We start from the raw sequence: 21,591 nt of genomic DNA, 5'->3' as shown, positions 1-21,591 counted from the left end.
CCAAAAGAAGAGCCATGGGGAACCATACACTGGAGAGCAACAACCACTACTCTGCACCACTCGAGGTGGCAGCGGCTCCATACTGATCTGATCCAAATCTCGCAGGCTGCACCAGATGTAAGGCTGTGGCCCTGGCCATGCAGGTTCCCATTGGATTTGGGCAGATGGTAAAGGAACAGTGGAGCCAGACAATGGTGGGCCAGTCCGTATATTAGAGTTTTGCAAACAGCAGACGAGCGAGCAGGCAGGGAAAACCTCTTCCGTCTCACTCTCTGGACTCCCTGGACTCGCCAGACTCACAAGCCGAAACAGGCCTGGCAGAAAAAACCCTTCCCTGGCAAACAGTAGCAAACAATGGCCTCTCCCAGTGGCAGCAGGCAATCCACAATTTACAATCTGTCCTGGGGGCAAGCACCCACAGCCTTACATAAACTATACACTCATGGTGCTGCCCGTGCTCATGCACCAATCAGGCAAAATACAAGTGAGCAAGCCTAACACACTTGTTCCACACTGGTTTGCCCAACAGTGGTTTGTTTTGTAGTCCAGGAGCTGTCAGGATGTCTTAAAGCCAACCAAGAGGCCCCAACTCCCGACCTATGAAAGTAGACTCTTGAGTTCTGGCCTGACCTATGGTTGCACAATGGATAAAACATCAACTTGGAACGCTGAGGTCACCAGTTCGAAACCCCAGGAGTGCCTGGTCAAGGCATATATAGGAATTGATGCTTCCTGCTCCTCTCCCCTTCTCTTTCTCTCTTCTCTCTAAAATGAATAAATAAAATCTTTTAAAAAAAGCAAGTAGACTTTGAGTTTTGTCAGGGACACAGATAAGCCTCTTTACAGGTTGTGACATCCCCCCACCCCCACCCAAATCCCTTGAATTCCTTCCCTAGACCCCATTTCCCCACTTCAGTTAAGTACAAAATCTCACTATGTTCCATCTTGTCAGACTGTATTTTGAAGCATCAGATACCACTTGTCACGGGATCAGTGTGTACAGACGATGTGACATAATGACAGGAAAAATATTCAAAATGCTTTCTGTGTGAAGAGGAACCTCGTTATGATCCGACTGGGCATTTCTGGTCATGCACTGGGGTTGAAGACTGCATGTTAATTGAAGGGCGTTGGTAAGAGCAGTAAAATCCAGAGATAACACTGAGACTTCCTAGATGCCTGTGATTTTGAAATGTATGAGTCTATTTCTTTATGACCAAAATAAGCATTTGGTTGATGATTTACTAGAGACATTCTCCAAAGCACATCAAGAATACTTTCCCTAATGTTATTTTGTTAAGGAAGCTCATTTTAGATAATGAAGTGATAGTAACCACTGATATAGTAGTATATCTGCAACATATACTAGGTTATGACTTCTTTCTGAAAGACTTTTCCACTGTACTCTTGATGTAGCAAAAGAGTATCCACCCAATATGTTGAAACCTGCTTTCCATTAATGGTAATTATCTGGTAAAAGAGTCTTCTAGCATTATTAACCTAGTATACAAATAATAATGTGCTTGTTGGGCAAACAATTGTGTTGGGCTTGCTTGCTTGTAGTTTGCCTGATTGGTGCATGAGCACAGGGCAGACCACTTGTGTATAGTCCGTGTAAGGCTGTGGGTGTTTGCCCTCAGGGCAGCAGATTGTAGATAGCAAATTGCTTGCTGCCATTGGGAGGGGCCGTTTTTTTGCTATTGTTTTGTCAGAGAAGGGGACCCCCCCTTCCCGTTTGCTAGTCAGCCCTGAGAGAGGGAAGTGTTTTGGGACTCTTGGTATTCAACCATCATTATTATATAGCTGTGCCTTTTTCTGTTGATTGGTTTTTGTCCAGGATCTGGATCATTATTTTCCTGCTTTTTTGCATGCCTTATAGTTATTTTTATTTTCACCCAACACTACCAAATAATTTATCTGGAATCAAAACTAAAAGAATAATTGACAATTGTGAAATGTATATTTATTTGCCTGCTTGCTCATCTGCCGTTGTGAGACTCGTAAACGGAACGGCCCACCATTTTCCAGTTCCACAGTTCCTTTCCCATCTGCCCGAATCCAGTGCGAATCTGCATGGCCACGGTCACCCGCCTATCCGGTGCGATATCCAAGTGATGAAAACCTAAGTCCAGAAACCATATAAATCTGAGTTACTATGTGTGTCTCTTCCATAAAGGCCTTCATTTCTCAACATCATTGAACAGAAGCAGAATTTATTGAGCTGGTGAACTACGAATAGTATCATTTTCACATACTAATGTTAATAGGATATTAATGTTGTCCTGAAGTTATTAATATATACATTTCAAAAAACAAATCTAATTTTTATAGGAGCACAGTTTTTTGAGAAGAAAACAATTGTTAGCTATGATAATAAAGGTTAACTCTGGACAATCTGGAAAATTCTCAGTCTTTCAGATAGCTAAGCCTTTACTATCAATTATCCTTTGAGTTTATTGGCTCATTCTATATTTTATATATATAAATTAACATCCTAAATTAAGAAATATACTATTAAGTTATATTAGGAAATAGCCACTTTTTTAATGGTTAAATAGCTTTGAATTTTTAATTTTATTTAAAATAGTAAATTTCATTAAAAATTAGGTGGGAGATAGGAAAAGGTAGGAAAATAAATTATTACCAATACTACTTTCATTCAGGAGACAACCCTATTTATCTAGCTGTATATATAATCCTTTATGACTTTTTGCAAGCTTTTTTTCTCTATCAGTATATTTCTGAGTTACATAGAGAAATTTCTTTCCAACTGTAATTTTTGACCTGCTGAACTTGACCGTTGACCATTCTTTTTTTCCTTTTCTCTTACTCTACACTGACAAACTTCCACTGGCTCATTCTGTGCGCAGCGTTGTACAAGCTGTGGTGATGACCTAGAACTTGTTCTCAATTCTGAAACCAGCTTCAGCCTGATTAATCAAATAGGTACCCAGGGGGCTCTGTGGTCTACGAACACCTGTCTTAACTCATCTGTAACACAAATCAGCTACTTGATGTCCTTAAAAAATTTTTTTCCAGAAGGTAAGGGTCAGATGTCTCTCAGCGTAGAATTGCCAAGGCTGAGCAAAATTCCACTGATGTCTGAACAGACGCCAGCAGAGGCAGTATTTTAAGTTTACTTGTCTCTGTTGATTTAATTTGTGAAGTTTTGCCACCAGTTAACCACCATCGTACATTGTTCTCAGCTCTTTTCATGTCAGCTGCACGTGATGTGTCTGTAAATTAACATATACAGCAGCTTTCTCAGGAATCCCATCGGTTACTTCTTTCCTATATACAGTAGATCTTCGGTTAATGTGGGTTCTTTATAATGTTGATGAGCTACTGTAGGATCTTAACTTTTGTTTATATCTATTGTCCTATGGTAAAATTGGTTTCATTATATGTTGTTTTGCATAAAGTCACCGAACCAATCAACAACGTTAAGTGAGGACTCACTGTATATGAAAAACCATGATGAACTCTAAATGTATTGGCAAAGTAGGATGGAATGAGGTAAGATCCTTGATTGTCTCTACTGGAAACAGAACTGTCTTAGCCTGTTTGGGCTGTTGTAACAAATAACATAGACGAGTTTATAAAAAACAGAAGTTTATTTCTAACAGTTCTGGAGTCTTGGCATCGGAGTCGGTGCCAGTATTACAGAGTCCTGCTGAAGGCCATCTCAGGGTTGAGGACTGCCTGTGGATCCTCATTGAGAGGTAGCAGCAAGCTGCAGAGTATTTTGTAACTCTTTGAAAGCACACTAATCTCATAGTGGGAACTCTACCCTCATAATATCAATTAAATCTAATTAGCTTCCAAAGGTACCACCTCCAAACCTTAGATTTCAAAATTGGAGTTTTGGGAGGGGGGGGGGGGGGCTACAAACTTTGAGTTCATTGAAAAAACTGTGTTCATTTTTCTGGCTTGGATTTAGTCGTTTTCTGAATATTGTGCATTTTATTCCCTGATAATTCTGATACCCGCAGAGTCGCCGCTTTGAACATCTGTGGTGAAACATAATGAATTGGTAGGAAATTGGGCTGAACTGGTAATGGCCTTTAGATCTCCCTAAACTTAAAGGTTTGGGGGATTGTTGTGGTAATTCCCCATGACCCCACTTGTTTTCTTAGGACTTGCCTCTTTTGTTTTAAAAAAAAATCTAGCCTGACCTGTGATGGCACAGTGGATAGAGCAGGGGTCCCCAAACTTTTTACACAGGGGGCCAGTTCACTGTCCCTCAGACCGTTGGAGGGCCGGACTATAAAAAAAAAACTAGGAACAAATCCCTATGCACATTGCACATATCTTATTTTAAAGTAAAAAAACAAAACGGGAACAAATACAATATTCAAAATAAAGAACAAGTACATTTAAATCAACCAACTGACCAGTATTTCAGTGGGAACTATGCTCCTCTCACTGACCACCAATGAAAGAGGTGTCCCTTCTGGAAGTGCAGGGGGGCCGGATAAATGGCCTCAGGGAGCCGCATGCAGCCTGCGGGCCGTAGTTTGGGGACCCCTGGGATAGAGTGTTGACTTGGAACGCTGAGGTCATCAGTTCGAAACCCTGGGCTTGCCTGGTCAAGGCACAGACAACAAGCAATGAGCTGATGCCTCCTGTTCCTCCCCTGCTCCTCCCCTGTTCCCCTCGCCTTTCTCTCTCCTCTCACCCTCTCCTCACTCTAAAATCAGTAAATGAAATCTTGAAAAAAAAATCTAGCCAACTAAGAGTTTGGATAATGTAGGTCCTGAAGAGTACTCTATTTCTTTTTTTAAACATCAGGTACACTCCTTATATCATCATCATTCTAAGTGCTTTTTACTCTGTGTTGCAACAGACCTTGTGTCTGTGTTTAGTTTATATGGTAGCCCTACCATGGGTTTTTCCAAACACTTTATCATCTTGGATTAGTAGTAACGGGCTTCCTTCCAGAACTTTTTTAATTAAAAAATTTTTTTTAATTATACTTGAGATACATACAATATTATATTAGTTTCAGGTGTATAATATAGTGATTGGGCATCTGTATAATTTACAAAGTGATTACCCTTATAAATCTTGTACCCATCCAGTACCATCATAGCTATTATAATATTATTATTGACTGTATTTTCTATGCTATACTTTACATCTCCATGAACGTTTTTTATAACTGGCAATTTGTACATCTTAATTCCTTCCCCTTTTTCATTTATCTCCCCAACCCAAAGTTTATATTTTAAGTCAGATGTTTGGGGTTCAAAAGACATTTTTCTCATAGAAATAATGATTATATAATAGAGTAAAACTTCAAAGTAGGTTCAAAAGCTCCACCTCAGCATCATACTCCTCTTTAAACGGGACGGCAAGACGGAAATCTGCTAGTGTTGGAACCATCTCTCAGCTGCTCCCTGTCTTTTCTACTTTTTTGGTGGAGGTCAGTATCTGCCCCCTGAGAAGACGAAAGGGCTGTGAATACAAAAGAGTCAGCTATACTTGTATACACTTAAATTTATCTATTAAAGAAGTTCTGTATTTATTTGGAGAATATAATAAGAACTTTTGGCCTGATTTAATTAACCTGTAATGAGAAAGTGAACTACTGAAGAGAAGTAGAGAATTTGGGAGTCCGTTGAACTGACTTAAATACAAAGCAGCCTTTCAGATGAAGATGTTCTGCACATTAATTGTATCCATTGGTGCTCACAGAATAAGGAGTCAGAAGGGGCTCAGGTAGCCTGAGAATTTTTTTTGTTTTTTGGGTTTTTTTATATTTTTCTGAAGCTGGAAATGGGGAGAGACAGTCAGACAGACTCCCGCATGCGCCCAACTGGGATTCACCCGGCACGCCCACCAGGGGCTACACTCTGCCCACCAGGGGGCGATGCTCTGGCCTTCCGGAGCGTCGCTCTGTTGCGACCAGAGCCACTCTAGCACCTGGGGCAGAGGCCAAGGAGCCATCCCCACCGCCCGGGCCATCTTTGCTCCAATGGTGCCTCGGCTGCGGGAGGGGAAGAGAGAGACAGAGAGAGGAAGGAGAGGAGGAGGGGTGGAGAAGCAGATGGGTGCTTCTCCTGTGTGCCCTGGCCGGGAATCGAACCTGGGGCTTCTGCACGCCAGGTCGACGCTCTACCACTGAGCCAACCGGCCAGGGCCTTAGCCTGAGAATTTGACGTTTGGTGATGGAATGAGACGATGCCTGTTGCATGGACACTGAATTTAAAAATCGGTTAGATATTATTAGGAAGGAAATAGGGGAGGGTATTACAGATAGAGGCCGGCATAATAAAAGCAGAGTGTTAATGGGCTTATGTTTTGATTCAAGCATGAATTTCTGACTTATTCTCTAAACTTAACATATATTGCCAGATTTGAGGATTATTCCATATGAGGACAATGAAATTAGCACTAAAAATCTCCTTCTGCCTAAATTTAGGCAGATCTGCTATATATGCTTTATGGAATTTCATGAGCAGGAGGTAGAAGGGAAACTCTGATAAAGAATTTAAGGTCCAGTTAATCATAATCATAAATAATACAATTTCCTCTAACTTCTCTACCCCTTAATGGTCTGAGAACAACTCAGCAATGCTGAGGCATTGAGATTTTTAAAGCTGACGAAACAAGACAGGAAACCTGCTTTTGGGGGCTAAATAATAGGGACTCCTGAATCACTGTCAGCCTGTGTAATGAAACACCCAGATCTGAGCTGCTGAGCGGGGGCCTCCTGTGTGGCCCGCTTTATGGAAGGAAATGAGTAGAGCAAATTGGTACAGCAAACACACGTTTGACCCCCAGGAAGCCTTGCTCTGCTGAAGTGGTCAGTAAATTGATAGCTGGTGCCGAAAGAAGCTGAGGTTCCTGTGCATTCTCAATCCGTTTGCCCTGCTCTCTTATCTGTTTATTCACACTTCCAGAGTCAGGAAGCTAACCCCTACTCTGCTACTCCCAAGAATTGTTGGCAAAGAACATAGACTTAAAACTATAGAATAATTTTCCCCTTAAGATCTGCGTATTTTTGGTTGGATGGGACCCAGCTCTTGGACACCATAGTGTCTGATTTCTATTCCTATCCTAGTGATATTTCTTTGCCTGAGTCACATCATCTCTCAGGCCAATTAGGGGTTTCTTCAGCTCTAAAGTGAAAGGGTGGGTCTAGGCCAACCTTCTTATTTTACAGGTAAGGACATTGAGGCTCACAGCAGGTGAGCACCTACTGGAGCATATGATTAGTAAGTTGTCCAAGAGTAAAGACAACTTTGTCTGGCTTTGATTATTAGAATTGTTAGTTAGCATTATGCATGATTACTCTAAAATGAAAAGTAATTGGGCATAAGTTTCTCTACTGCAAAACAATGCCTTGCTTGAATTCTCTTCTTGCCTACCAATTACCCACTATTATGCTTTTAGTTAAGTACAGAACAGGGTCTCTTAACAGTAAATGCCTTAGAATTTGGAGGTTCTTATTTGTTTGTTTGAATTGATTTTTAGAGAGAGGAAAGGAGAGGGAGAGAGAAAGGAACACTGATTTTGTTCCACTTAGTCATGCCATCATTGATCGAGTCTTGTACGTGCCCTGACCAGGGATTGAACCCACAACCTCGGCATGTTGGGATGATTCCCTAACCAACTGAGCTATCCAGCCAGGGTCAGACTTTTTTCTTTAATGGCTGTGAATGTGCTTCAGAATTTGGCCAAAAATATGGTCAATACAAGGAATCACTAAGTTTTATAGGAGATCTATGACGCTTTCCAGAGTTTTTCCTCATTTCTTTGGTAGGATCTGTTTAACATTCCGAGGAGCATGCATGCATTAGCCTTCTCTCAACCTCACAGCCCCAAATGCTTCTGACTTATTTTGTCATCCCACCTTCCACCCCTTTCTCCCTCCTTCCCCCATGCGAAGAAACTATCTTGAAGCTGTATTTTCAGTTGACCCTGCGATCTGGGCTTATTTACTTGTTGAACAAAGTCTACTTTGGTAGCTCTAAAGGACTACATTTTATACGTGGTCTTGGTCTCACTTTACTGCATATACAGGAATCTTTGATCAGTGAGGAGCTTGCCTCTGTGACCTCCTAAGGAAATGTGAAATCTGCCGCTCTGGCATTTTTGCAGCTGTGCAATCAAAAATAATTTGTTGACTCAGTGATGGGAAAGGTGAATTGCTTTTGGTTTCAGGGACAGCCGTGGGGCAGTAACAGAGCCTTTCTTTCTTTTTAAAGGAAATTCTGGTTAAAATTATTTAATATCTCCAATAGATAGATAAGTACAAAAAATGATATAATACAGTCCTTCTACCTGTCACTGTGAAATCTATATATTTATCATTACATGTTCTGTCCCTCTCACTAGCCCTCTTTTTCTTCATATCCTTTCATTCTCTACCAATTGTATAGTTTGTTTAATTCATTATCTTGACACCATTAAAGGGTAAGTCTCACAAAGGCAGAAATTTCTGACTTCTTGGTTCTCTGCTCCATCCTTTTAACCAGTGTGTGGCCTTGTTTTCAGTACTTTCATATTTCTCAGTATCAGTTGATTAAATGGAGTTTTCTATGTTTGCTTCCTTTGATGCAGTTTGGGTTTCCCTCCACAACTGCATACCTTCCTCCAAATCAGATTGCTCTTCCTCCCTACCTCCTCGGAGGTAACCAGTATTGTGAATTTGGTGTTTATCATTTTGTGCCTATTTTTATATCTTGGGACATATTTATTTATGCGCATCCGTTTTTCAGTATGAGAATTGTTTTCAGTATATGAGTTTTTATAAATGTTGATATAATATTTTTGATTAAACTGCATGCAGAATTGGGGGGCAGGATGAGGGGGCAGACTCAGATAAGTATTGATATGACAGTAAGCAGAACTGCCCAAACTCTCTGTGAGGAAAACTTTCCATGTACTTTGAATAAATGCTAGAACTAGCGATGTACCGGACAACAATTCAGCTTTAACAGCAAAGAATGAACCTGTGTTGGTTTTCTCAGTTACAGGACCAGGTGCACTGAATGTGTCTGTGCCGGAAAGTTGGCCGTTTCCCTGCAGTGTTCTCTACGTAAAGGGGTCCTATAATGATCCAGCCAAGAAGTTTGAGCGGCCTACCCTTCTTAGTAAAACTTTTTTCCTTCCTCTAGTTGAGACGAGAGAAGATTGACCTTGAAAATACTTTGGAACAAGAACAAGAAGCACTAGTGAATCGTCTCTGGAAAAGAATGGATAAACTTGAAGCTGAAAAGCGGTTTGTTTTGTCTTGCTCTTCAATATGGGGAGTGCTTTCGTGGTTAGGGTACTATTCTGGGTGTGACTGAAGAATAAAAATAGGATATTTAATTCTTTGGCTGATGCACATCATTTAATTTGTTAAATGAATAAAATGTTGAAAGCCTTCTGACCCATTTTCATGTTAGTCACCTCTTTATACTTCCCTCGTACTGCCCCAGTAGACTTTTTCGTTTTGTGTCAAAGGCTATGAAGAAATTAGTCAAGGTGCTATTGTTTACCTTTAAATTGTTCTGAAGGATGGTTGTAGTTTTAATGTTTTTACCTTATTGACCTGGCTTTCCCCAGTTATTTTCTAAAGTGCACTGCATATGTTCTGTGCACCATTAAGTATTATACATCTCTAGCATGTACTTGGTTAGGAAGACTGAGATTTTAATAGAAAAATAATCTAATTGTTTTAAAACTTGCTGTAAAGAAATACTTGTACATATTATATAAGGTTGGGATGCTTTGTATAAAATGGATGTATATGGATATGAGATATCAGACAACAGCGAGCATTTCTTAGACCCTTCTGTATAAGGTACTACCAGGTCCTTATTTTTAAAGTTCTGTGTACTTTGGGGTGGCTGGAGCAGGGCCTGCAGAGTGGCAAGGAGCAGTCTGTGCAGGATGTGTGTATGAGTGTAGAAAAGGCTTTCTTGAAAATAAATGTTCATTAATCCGCTCTACCAGGATCTTTTGTTTGCTAACCAAAGTCTTTTTGCCATAAGTATTGGATTTGGAAGAACATCCATAAATTATTTTGAGTTCATTTCAAGATTTGCAAAATAGAAACGCACTGCAGGCTTTAAGAAAAGTGAAAATTAGAGGTATATCTATAGGGAAATATTCCAGCTATAGTTGAACTAATTTTGCATTATTATAGCAATACTAATAAACATAGGAACCATTATAACACTTAATATACTAGCTTGCTCAATTTTCAAACTCAAAGGTATAAAGGTCAAAACCCCAGCACCTATAAAAGGAGCATGGAGCTCTGTTGCTACATCCACATGTGTGTGTGTGCATACATACATAAATCAATACCAAATTATTGCAAATTATTTGGTTAAGCAATATAAAGTTGACATTTTATTGAATATAAATAAGCATTTCATGTTCTTCAAAGTAACGAGAATTGGTGAAGAAAGTGACACTACCAATTATTAAACCACTAATTTTTGTTTTGTTTTTAACCTTTTGCCTTACCTATGGCCAGAAGCAATGGGCCTCTCCTCCAGTTTGCCTTGCCCTCAGGATTGTTTTTTCAGGAGGGAATTTTATAAGCGAGGTCTCTGTAATGCCACCCTCCATGGAGATTCATATACAGTTCATAAGCTTCAACTAAAAACATTGAGAGGCTGAAATTCCTTAGTATCTCCATGTTGTCAGCCAACATGTCAAGCATCGAGGGAGCAGATAACTCGGAATGCCTCCTGTACGCCAACACACTATTTAGAAGCAAGTGTTAGAGATTTTTTTCTCAGGAGTGCTTAATTATCAGTGCCTATTTAAAAGGAAAAAAAGAGGACGGTGCCCTGGCCGGTTGGCTCAGCGGTAGAGCGTCGGCCTAGCGTGCGCAGGACCCGGGTTCCATTCCCGGCCAGGGCACACAGGAGAAGCGCCCATTTGCTTCTCCACTCCTCCGCCGCGCTTTCCTCTCTGTCTCTCTCTTCCCCTCCCGCAGCCAAGGCTCCATTGGAGCAAAGATGGCCCGGGCGCTGGGGATGGCTCTGTGGCCTCTGCCTCAGGCGCTAGAGTGGCTCTGGTCGCAACATGGGGACGCCCAGGATGGGCAGAGCATCGCCCCCTGGTGGGCAGAGCCGGGTGGATCCCGGTCGGGCGCATGCGGGAGTCTGACTGTCTCTCCCTGTTTCCAGCTTCAGAAAAATGAAAAAAAAAAAAAAAAAGAAAAAAAAAAGAGGATGGCTCCATCAGCTCTGCCCTTTGACCCGAATATCTGATAAGGGTGACCGGAAGTTGATATAAAGTGGGTAGAGGAGATAAGCAGCCTTGTGAAGTCATTCTGTAATTCATTCATATTACAGGAGCTTGTTTTTCAAATAAACCCTCCAGGTTAGTATGTTGTTTTGTCTTTCAAAGGCAAACTGTTTTTACATTGTTGGAATTTTTCTTTTCAATAAAGAATCCTGCAGGAGAAATTAGACCAGCCGGTCTCGGCTCCTCCGTCACCTAGAGACATCTCCATGGAGATCGACTCTCCTGAAAACATGATGCGCCACATCCGGTTTCTAAAGAACGAAGTGGAGAGGCTGAAGAAGCAGCTGAGGGCTGCGCAGCTACAGCGTACGTAGCCTCTGGTCTCACTGTCTGATAATTAATCCACTTACCAAATACAGGGTTTTATTGGCATTTCTGTTTTAATTTGTATTCATCAAATTCGTATCATATTTCATTACCAATACATGTTTATCCTGTCATCCTAGAATAGATTGTTTTAAAAAAATGATTGTAGTGAGGCAAGGTGACTAATTTAGAATACTTCTAAAAAATAATTCAGATAATTTCAGGAGGGTCCATAATCACAGGTAATATTTTTAATGTTTTCCCACATTCATCTCTAGGAGTGTGCTAACAAAATATTGAAGAAGACCTCAATGTATTTTGAGGCATTCATACAGATTAGAATGTTTATCTTCCTTACTGCTAAATTTTAGCTGTAGCTCACATTTGTTCATGGTATTTGAATAAATGCTTTTGAAATTTATACTTATTATTTTGGACAGGTTGAGATTTGAGTTGGAAATCACAGAAACTAGATTTCTGAATACTTGATGAGATTATTGTGCATTTCTGTGGGTTTCTCCTATTTTTGCTTTTGGACTGTTCAAATTTATTTGTTTGAATAGATAATATAGTTAAAGGTACACAGGAGAAAAATAAGTCTCTTTCACTTCTGATCCCCAGCTACTCAGTTCTTACAATTACACACTTTTAATATATTTTTCCAGATACATATGTGTGTATCTATAAGCTAAATATAAATAGTAGTGCATACAATGAATGTACTCTCGTATTTTTTTATTTTTTGGTTACTATATCTTGCAGACTTTTCCTTGTCAATATATATAGAACTACTTACTCCCCTTTTTTAAAAGAAAGCGTTAGTACTTTATTATTTGGTTATACCATTATTTAACTAATCCTATACCAATGGACCCTTTTATTTTTGATGCTGTGACTATAATGAATGTCTGTACACATATTTGATAACTGTTCAAGAACACCAGTAGGATAAATACTAGGAAATGAATTTGTGGAGTCAAGTGGAATGCACATTTAAAATTTCAGTGATTTGGCCCAGACCGGTTGGCTCAGTGGTAGAGTCAGTCTGGTGTGTGGATGTCTCAGGTTTTTGATTTTCGGTCAGGACACATAGGAGAAACACCAATCTGCTTCTCTGCCCCTCCCCTTTTCTCTCTCTCTCTCTCTCTCTCTTTCTCTATTTCTCTATTTCTCTCTTTTTCTCTTCTGCAGCCATGGCTCGATTGGAGCAAGTTGGCCCTGGGTGCTGGAGGATGGCTCCATGGCCTCCACCTCAGGCACTAAGAAGAGCTTGGTTGCTGAGCAACAGAACAATGCCCTTGATGGGGTTGCATTTGGGAATCTGTCTCTGCCTCCCCTCCTCTTACTGAATAAAAAAAAATTTTAAATTTCAGTGATTTTTATCTTTGTTTTCTAATATTTATTGCGAGCTCTTGTCCAGTAGTGTGTCTGGGTGCATCAAAAACCTTTAGAAAATACAGTGTGCTAGTTTCCTATTGCAGCTGTAACAAAAGACCACAAGCTTAGACGCTTATAACAACACATTTATTATACAGATGTGGACAAAAGTAAATTTACAGTTGTGCTTACACAAAAGTTTATTCTTGTATTATTATTTATTAATCATTGTATTATTTTTCATACAAACAACTGGAAACTGACTTTTGCCCATGCCCATATCATACTTCTGGAGGTCTGACGTTCAACAGAGCTCTCACTGGGCAAAAGTCCAGGTGTCAGCAGGAAAAGGCTCAAAGGGAAAATATGTCTCTGCTTTTTCCAGCTTCTAGAGGATACCTGTATGCCCTGGCTCATGGCCCTTTCCTTGCATTGGCATCACTTCCACCTCTGCTACTGCTGTCACATCTCCTTCTCATGCTGACTCTCCTGCCTGGCTCCTTATAAGGACGCTGTGGTTACATTGGGCCTAGCCAGGTAATCCAGGATAAGTTTCCATCTCAGGGTCTCTAACTTACATCTGCTAAAATCTCTTTTGCCATGTAAGATAATATATTCACAGGCTTCAGCAATTAAGATTTACGTATCTGTAGGAGTCCTTTATCCTGTCTAACCCTATACAGGTTTCGAGCCTTATTCTAGGGATAGAGCCTGGTGGGCCTCTCTTTTTTCTTTTTTTTTTAAATGTAAGGAAGTCTGACATATACCCTAGATTGGGAACCACTGTATATATTCCATGAAAACAAGTTTTCAAATACTAGTTATTTTAGGGTGTTTTTTCAGGGTTTTTTTTTGTTTGTTTGTTTGTTTTTGTATTTTTCTGAAGCTAGAAACGGGGAGAGACAGTCAGACAGACTCCCGCATGCGCCCAACTGGGATTCACCCGGCACGCCCACCAGAGGGCGATGCCCTGCCCCTCTGGGGCATCGCTCTGCCGCGACCAGAGCCACTCTAGCGCCTGGGGCAGAGGCCAAGGAGCCATCCCCAGCGCCTGGGCCATCTTTGCTCCAATGGTGCCTCGGCTGCGGGAGGAGAAGAGACAGACAGAGAGGAAGGAGAGGGGGAGGAGTGGAGAAGCAGATGGGCGCTTCTCCTGTGTGCCCTGGCCGGGAATCGAACCCAGGACTTCTGCACGCCAGGCCAACGCTCTATCACTGAGCCAACCGGCCAGGGCAGGGTGTTTTTTCAGTTTTTGCTATGTAGGGCACCTTTCTGAATTCTTTCCAGTGCCTTCAGTTTACATTTTTCTTTCTCATATATACTGTACTGTGCCCCAGACAAAAAGTTTAGAAGAAATTTAGGGAGAATTTTTCATTCCCATTACTTCCTTACTACTGTACTATTTGGTATTTGAAGAGACTGTAGACACCAACAGAGGCATCTATTAGTGCTATTTTGATTTTGTGAAGACAGAGGAGGTGACCCAAACAGCAGCGGCTGACAGCTATTCACAATTTGGATTGGGTTTAGAGTATGAGTTAATAATGACTTTTTCTTTATCCATCTACCTCATTCTTATCCTCCAAGTCCAACTGTATCTGACATTGAAGCTTTTTCCTAGTAGTTCTTAATTCTGGTTGAACGTTGGAATCCCCTGTGGAGTTTTTAATATACCAGTGGAGAGGCCTCATCCTCAGGGGTTCCAGTTTAATCGGTTTCAGTATAGTCTGAGCATTGGTATTTTCTAACCATACCCTTAAAAGGGAATGCAAAATGTGTAGGCCACCTGTGGGTTATTTGGGAACCAGCTCTTTGTAATTGACTGGAAATCGCCCTTAGTTGACACTGTCTTTGACTAAATATTGCAAGATGGCTGAAAAGAGGAGAAACAGGCTGTGGCCTCCAACTTGTAGAGAGCTATGTGAGAGAAGGTAAGCGCTGACTCCTGGGAATAAGTCTTGTCTCTTTAAATCAGTTGTGGCAGTGTGCCAGCAGAGGGCACCCGAGGCATGCCAGGGTGTTAGCCACCTCCCTGTGCCAGGGTCAGAAACACCACAGGGTTCGGACCTGGTGCTTTCTCTGTGCCTCTGGCTTCCCTGTTAATTGCTGAATGGCCATCACTCCTGCTGACCAGCCTTCATGTCTGGAGATTATTGTTCAAGGATTCTCCCTGCTGATAATGCCAGATGTTAAAGAATTGCCATTTTCTTTGAAAACCCGTGTTTCCTCTTATTATTCTTGAAGTCTCATTAATCCTCAGTTCTGCAAAGCTTTCTTTCCTTTTTACGGAAAAGAAAGGTAGCTTGCTCTGACAGCCACCCTTCTGGTTTGAGAAACAATAAGTACTCCAAGGAGCCAATCTGATGCTTCCTGTAGAGCTAGTGGAAAATACTGCATGCTTGCATATTTGGGATGAAATAATTTAAATCATTCATATCAAAAGTGTGCTTTGTAAATATTTTCCCAGCATGCCTTCAATTAAAGAGATTTTTGCAACTGGATTAAACAGCAGGGTTTTGGTTATATTGAAAACAATGGAGGGCTTTAGTGTTTAGTGTATAATTGTGTTTAATACTTTTAGTATTTTTATTTGAATTTCTAAAATAGAGATATTTGAGAGCCTTTATATATTCTGTAATGATGATGTCTTGGAAATCATTGAATATTTGTCATCAAAAATCATTATTTACTAAAATACCAGACCTTCATGGAGTGGCTTAAAACTGAAACTAATTTGATGTACTTGTCAGTTGAAATAGGGTCAGTCTTTGGAAGAGAAATGGTCCATGTGGCCTTCTGTTCCCTCCTTAAATTTAGAGTGGGCTGACAATATAGAATGGGCGCAGTAACCTGTAGGACTCTCTGGTAGATGTGATCATGGCTACTCTGAATGTGTAGCTATTTTTCAGAATAGAGAAGTGGATATTACCTTTTTAATTTTTTTGAGATTTTACTTTTCCCAAATTCATGGGCTGAGGAAAGGAAGAAGCAGGAATGTGGGTAGACACTGAGTTCCGTATAAAGTTGTTTTGGTAACTTAGTAACAACAGATTCTGTCCGAGATAAACCAGAAGAGAAGCAGGGAGGTCACATGATGCCATTTATCAGAGTGGTGCTGGAGTGTGTCGGAATCCTGCCGGAATGACCTCAGAACAGTGGGGCTTGCATTTTGGGACCACAGCCAAAGGAGATTCCAGAGCCTTGTGGAGATGTCAGTTCTGCATTTCAGATTACCTGAAGAGAATCTGACTGGTTCAGCCCGGGTGCAGCTTCTACCTGGGGCTAGACAGCTCTGGTCTGGGAAACCAGTGCTATAGTAGAGATGGTGACATAGAGGTGGGCAAAAGTAGGTATACAGTTGTAACACAAATAAATAATGCAATAATTATAATACAAGAATTAACTGTTTCACGTAATTACAATTGTACACCTGTGTTTGCCCCCACCCCTGTACGCTTCTGAGGAAAGCGTATTTGTCGTAAACAAGGCGCCCTCCCAAGAGCCTGTCTGCACACAGGTGTTCATCAGCTCTCTGACTCAGAAGGGCCATGCGTGAGTCACACACACACTAAAAATTAGACTTATTTGAAATACGAAAGGTGTTTACTATGTGAATTTCTTTCTTTCTTTTTTACAAAAGCTTTCTGTCACCGAGTGAGTCCTAGTACACTGGTTCTCCACGTGCCTCCACCCAGTGCGCCATGCTGTGCTAACAAGTGAGATAGGGTCCGGCTGGGGACTTGCCACACAGTATCTGGAGTTGAATTCTGCAGCGTACTTGCTGTCCAGCGGGGAGCTCAGGATGGATCTAGTTCCCTGGCTGGCTGGGCCCCCTCCCCGCCCTGCGGAGAGCTCTGGGAGCTGCTCAGTTCAGACATAGCTACTGAACTCCCCTGTTTCCTCCTCCACTTCAGAAGGCAGGGGAGCAGGAGCGAAAACGCCTGAACTCCCAGCACTGCTTTTTGTATTTATTTTTCAAAGCACATCGTTGGCAAACTTTGGTCCTTGGGGTAAACTCTAGATCCTGATTTAAGTTGTGGGAGAGTGAGAACTCCTGTCTTGAAACAGGTCTTATCTGTCGAGGAGGAGCAAGACCGCCATCGTCTTTTTTAAGTAAAGTTTGTGTCTGATTGCACGAAACGCGGTCTCACGGAGCTCTCTGGCTTTGCAGACTCGGAGAAGATGGCGCAGTACCTGGAAGAGGAGCGCCACATGCGCGAGGAGAACCTGCGGCTGCAGAGGAAGCTGCAGAGGGAGATGGAGAGGAGAGAGGCCCTCTGCCGGCAGCTCTCCGAGAGCGAGTCCAGCCTGGAGATGGACGACGAAAGGTGCGCCTGTGTCGTAGGAGCCTTGGTTTTCCTGTGTTGTTGTTGCTGTCTGGTGGTGGTGGGGGGGGGGGCGTTAAGGCTCTAAGAGGTCTCTGTTCACATCCTGTTAGTTGCGGAAAGAGATGGCGTTAACATTTATTTGTTGTAATGATGAACACCACTGCTTAGAAGTAGATGCAGAGACTAGGGTAAAGAAAGAAGATTGACCATTTTCCTTAAACCTAAAAAGATGAAAGAAAGTTGTCTTTCCATACTCATGTGGTTGTGGAAGAAGTGGAAGCAGGGTCATGTGTAGAGAGGCAGGGTTTGCATTTGTCTATAGATTTGTCTCATCCTGAGTTATGTCTACTTAAAGCATGGGAGCACCTTAAGTCATAGATCCAGGGAGGCTAGCCAGGTTACAGCCTGAGGAAACAGATGTGTACACAGGTCGGAAGAATCAGCAGGAGTCAGGAAGTTGTGGAAAGCCAGAGTCTTGCCTTAACATACTTAGTAACTTTTGAGCCTTTTTGCAGCTATTTTAAAATAATAATAACAATGCAGTGCATTTATCTGCTGAAGCCTAACATCAAACCCTCTGATTGGTCCACTGAGAAATGGGGTAATGTAAGAATCATCCTTTGGTTAAATTAGAGAGTATGGTCTCAACATTTCTCTCTCATTCAGACTTTCCTTTCCTTCCACTCTTCCTTCTCCTTCCCCTTTCCACCCCAACTCTGGATTTGGGAGTGTGGTGATTGTTAAGATAAGCAACAAATTAGAATTAGAAAAATTGTTGAGTCAACAGAGAAACCCAGCAGTTGAAGAATTAGCCTGTCTCTGAACATGTCTACAAAGAAATTTTTTGTTCTGGATCAGGGTATCCTGCCCGGGCCTTACAGGTCAGTGTCACAGTGTGGGAAGTGAGACTTATCGTCCTCAGGGGCCCCTCCAACAGGACTGAGTAGCCAGGTCTGAGACCAGGGGCTGCTAATGTCTGTGATGAGTTGTACAGACTATTGATGTCAAAACTTACTGGTTAAAGATGTAGGCAGTATTACCACATCAGCACTCTCCCTTCTTTCTGTTATTGAAGAGATTCAGAGGGCTAAAAAAAGTTGTTTTTTTTAATCTGAGATTTTTGGCTGTACTGTATTAGCACATGGATAAAGCGTTGACCTGGAGTGGTGAGGTCTCCAGTTCAAAACCCTGGGCTTGCCTGGTCAAGGCACATATGGGAGTTGATGCTTCCTGTTCCTCCTTTCCTCCTCTCTCTCCCTCTTTCACTCACAGGAAGATGTATTTTTAAGCTTTAATTTCATCACATAAATCTCTCTCTCTACTCTCAAATAATCTTTTAAAAAAAAGATTTTCTATAATAAAGGTCTATAATTTTGAAATGTAAAAGAATTATGAAAACAGAGCAGTGGGTCGTCCTATTGAAAATATCTGTGTATATGTTTCCTCATTTGAAAAGACTGAAGAGTATTTTTTCTCAGAAGTTTATATCATAAAACTATCATCCTTACTCTGGATTTTATTTCTTTCTTTCTGGGAGTGTCCATCTTCTCTGAAATTCTTATCCTCTGAAAAGCATTTCACTAAAAACATAGCTCAGGTACTAAATAACTTATTCACTGCCTTAAGACACAAAGCAGACCATCTGTTAACATGCACAGTATCCTGTACTTGACTTGAGTTAAATGTGCTCTGGAATTTCTTCCAACTAAGGTAACAATACTAAAGCTACTTCAGACTCCCAGATACACATTTTTTTTTTCTCTTCAGAACTGGTGTTGACTCCAGCAGCTCTGCTTTATCTTTGGTATATCAGATTATCCCAGGTAGAGTATAGCTTCCCAATTAAAGACATCTCCTCTTCCTACTGGGAATTGATGTCACATCTGTGAGAAATTAGTCAGATACTCAAGACATCTATAAGTCTGTTTATCCCTTAAATAGCAAGAGGTGGGCTTAGCTGCTAGCTAGATGGTAGAATATAGAAGTCTAGCCTAGTGCCACCATGGTGGCTGCTCCGAAGAGTAGAGGAAGAATTAGTGGTGGCTCTCTAGGTGAGAGATGCATGTCAAACTCAGGAGCTTGGGTTTCTTCCAGTCGAATAAATCAGTGCAGAAATTATACTGTTCAAATTTTGTGAACTAAATGAATATTTGGGCTGGGATCTTCCCTGGACACATATCTCAGCCTTTTCCTTCCTTTGGCCATAAAACCGGTGGAAGTAGCTTATTAGGAAGTCTCTCGACCAGAAATTTCTCCTCATCAGCACTCTTTTAAGTGTCTTTTATTCTAACATGTGACTGTTAAGGAAATCTTGCCTTGTAAATAATTTGACATCCAGTTTACAAGAAAACGTATTTTTAAGCTTTAATTTGATTACATAAATCTCAGAGGGCTTATTTGGGTTTGACTTTCAAAGAACAATTTAATTGTAGCCATTACCACATGGACATGTCTGTGATTGCTGGGACAGTGGAAGTGAACTTCCACATAGCTGTTGTTTGATAGAGAGGCCCCGTCCTCTCTGGTGTCGGGTCATCTGCCACCAGGCCCCCATCCTGAGCGAGGCCATCCAGGCGCCCCAGCCTACAGGCTGAGAAGAGAGGTTTGTTGAGCAATGAGCAGCAAGGGTTCGTTTTATACATGTCTCCCAGCTGCAGCGTCGCTCTCTGCACATTCTGGAGGTGGGCCCCAATCATCTTCTCATAGGAACTCTCTCAGGAATTATTGAAATGCAGGTGGTTTTGATCATTTCCCTGCTCCTCTTAGGTGTTTTAACGAGATGTCTGCACAAGGATTGAGACCTCGCACTGTGTCCAGCCCGATTCCTTACACTCCTTCTCCAAGCTCCAGCAGGCCTATATCACCTGGTGAGTACATGTTCTTGCTGTTTCTGGAACTGATTTCTGTAATTATGCTAGGCATCCCTGAATATGTTCCCTGCTAGCATATAAAAATCTTACAAACAGAATGGTCATGTGTTTTTGAAAAACCTCAAAAACAAATCACTGTCAGGACTGTGTCTTAGCTTGTAATTTTTTTTTTAAACTATTTCAAAAATATAATTTTTTAATTTCAATAACCAACTTAAAATAGTTTTTTCTTTTTTTTTTTTTCCCAAAGATAACATGTCCAGGTTATCTTGTCGTTTAATTATGTTGCATACCCATCACCCAAAGTCAGATTGTCCTCTGTCACCTTCTATCTAGTTTTCTTTGTGCCCCTCCCCCTTCCCCTTTCCCTCTCCCTCTCCCCCCTCCCCCTGTAACCACCACACTCTTATCAATGTCTCTTAGTTTCACTTTTATGTCCCACCTACGTATGGAATAATGCAGTTCCTGTTTTTTTCTGATTTACTTATTTCACTTCGTATAATGTTATCAAGATCCCACCATTTTGCTGTAAAGGATCCGATGTCATCATTTCTTATGGCTGAGTAGTATTCCATAGTGTATGTGTGCCACATCTTCTTTATCCAGTCATCTATTGACGGGCTTTTTGGTTGTTTCCATGTCCTGGCCACTGTGAACAATGCTGCAATAAACATGGGGCTGCATGTGTCTTTACGTATCAATGTCTCTGAGTTTTGGGGGTATATACCCAGTAGAGGGATTGCTGGGTCATAAGGTAGTTCTATTTTCAGTTTTTGAGGAACCACCATACTTTCTTCCATAATGGTTGTACTACTTTACATTCCCACCAACAGTGTATGAGGGTTCCTTTTTCTCCACAGCCTCTCCAACATTTGCTATTACCTGTCTTGTTAATAATATTAGCTTGTAATTTTTAAGCCTAAATGTTACAGAGCCAGCTGCTGTTTTTCTTTAATTTTTTTTAATTAAAAGGGATTTAACTTCAAAAACCTTTTTTAAGATTGTCTTTGTGATTGTAAGTGCCAATGCATTGACAAAACCTTGGGTAGGTTTTTAACAGACATCATAACACATCTTTATGGGTTCTTTTATTATGTTCTTACGCACATAATCTCATTTTTATTCACAGAAGAAGTAATGTAAATATCATTTTTCCCATGTTAAAATTGAGGAAGCAGTGAGTGATTGGAAGCTACTGGTCACATGTCCAGGAAGTGACAGGAAGAGTGTGTCTTATTGCAAACCCTGTGTTCTTTCAAACAAGAGCTATATCCTAATATTTCCAGTGAATCATGAGTGGGACTAACCCTTGTAGCGAGGTCATGCAAGAAGGAGCCGGCTTCACTCCTTGGGAGCCTTTTCCTCAAAGGCATGCTTGTTTCCTTCTGATGCTGAAAACTCTCTCCCCGGGGGTCTCTGGCTCCAGTACCAGCACATAGGACTCTCTGGCT

The 21,591-nt window shown here is 41.2% G+C and overlaps 1 protein-coding gene across 1 annotated transcript in view; it reads left to right on the top strand.

The window, feature by feature from the left end:
* The window catches only part of CCDC6 (coiled-coil domain containing 6), a 126,000-nt gene that overhangs the window by 91,045 nt on the left and 13,364 nt on the right, over positions 1-21,591 (top strand). The window contains exons 4-7 of the mRNA XM_066242271.1: positions 9,126-9,229; positions 11,405-11,565; positions 17,114-17,270; positions 20,037-20,137. Of these exons, the coding sequence (XP_066098368.1) occupies positions 9,126-9,229; positions 11,405-11,565; positions 17,114-17,270; positions 20,037-20,137 (523 nt within the window). The remainder of the gene's footprint in view (positions 1-9,125; positions 9,230-11,404; positions 11,566-17,113; positions 17,271-20,036; positions 20,138-21,591) is intronic.

This window comes from Saccopteryx bilineata, chromosome 9 (assembly GCF_036850765.1).
Source record: "Saccopteryx bilineata isolate mSacBil1 chromosome 9, mSacBil1_pri_phased_curated, whole genome shotgun sequence".
NCBI classification, from domain to species: Eukaryota; Metazoa; Chordata; class Mammalia; order Chiroptera; family Emballonuridae; genus Saccopteryx; species Saccopteryx bilineata.
The sequence above is the reverse complement of the archived record's forward strand: the minus strand, read 5'-3'. Positions and strand labels throughout refer to the sequence as shown.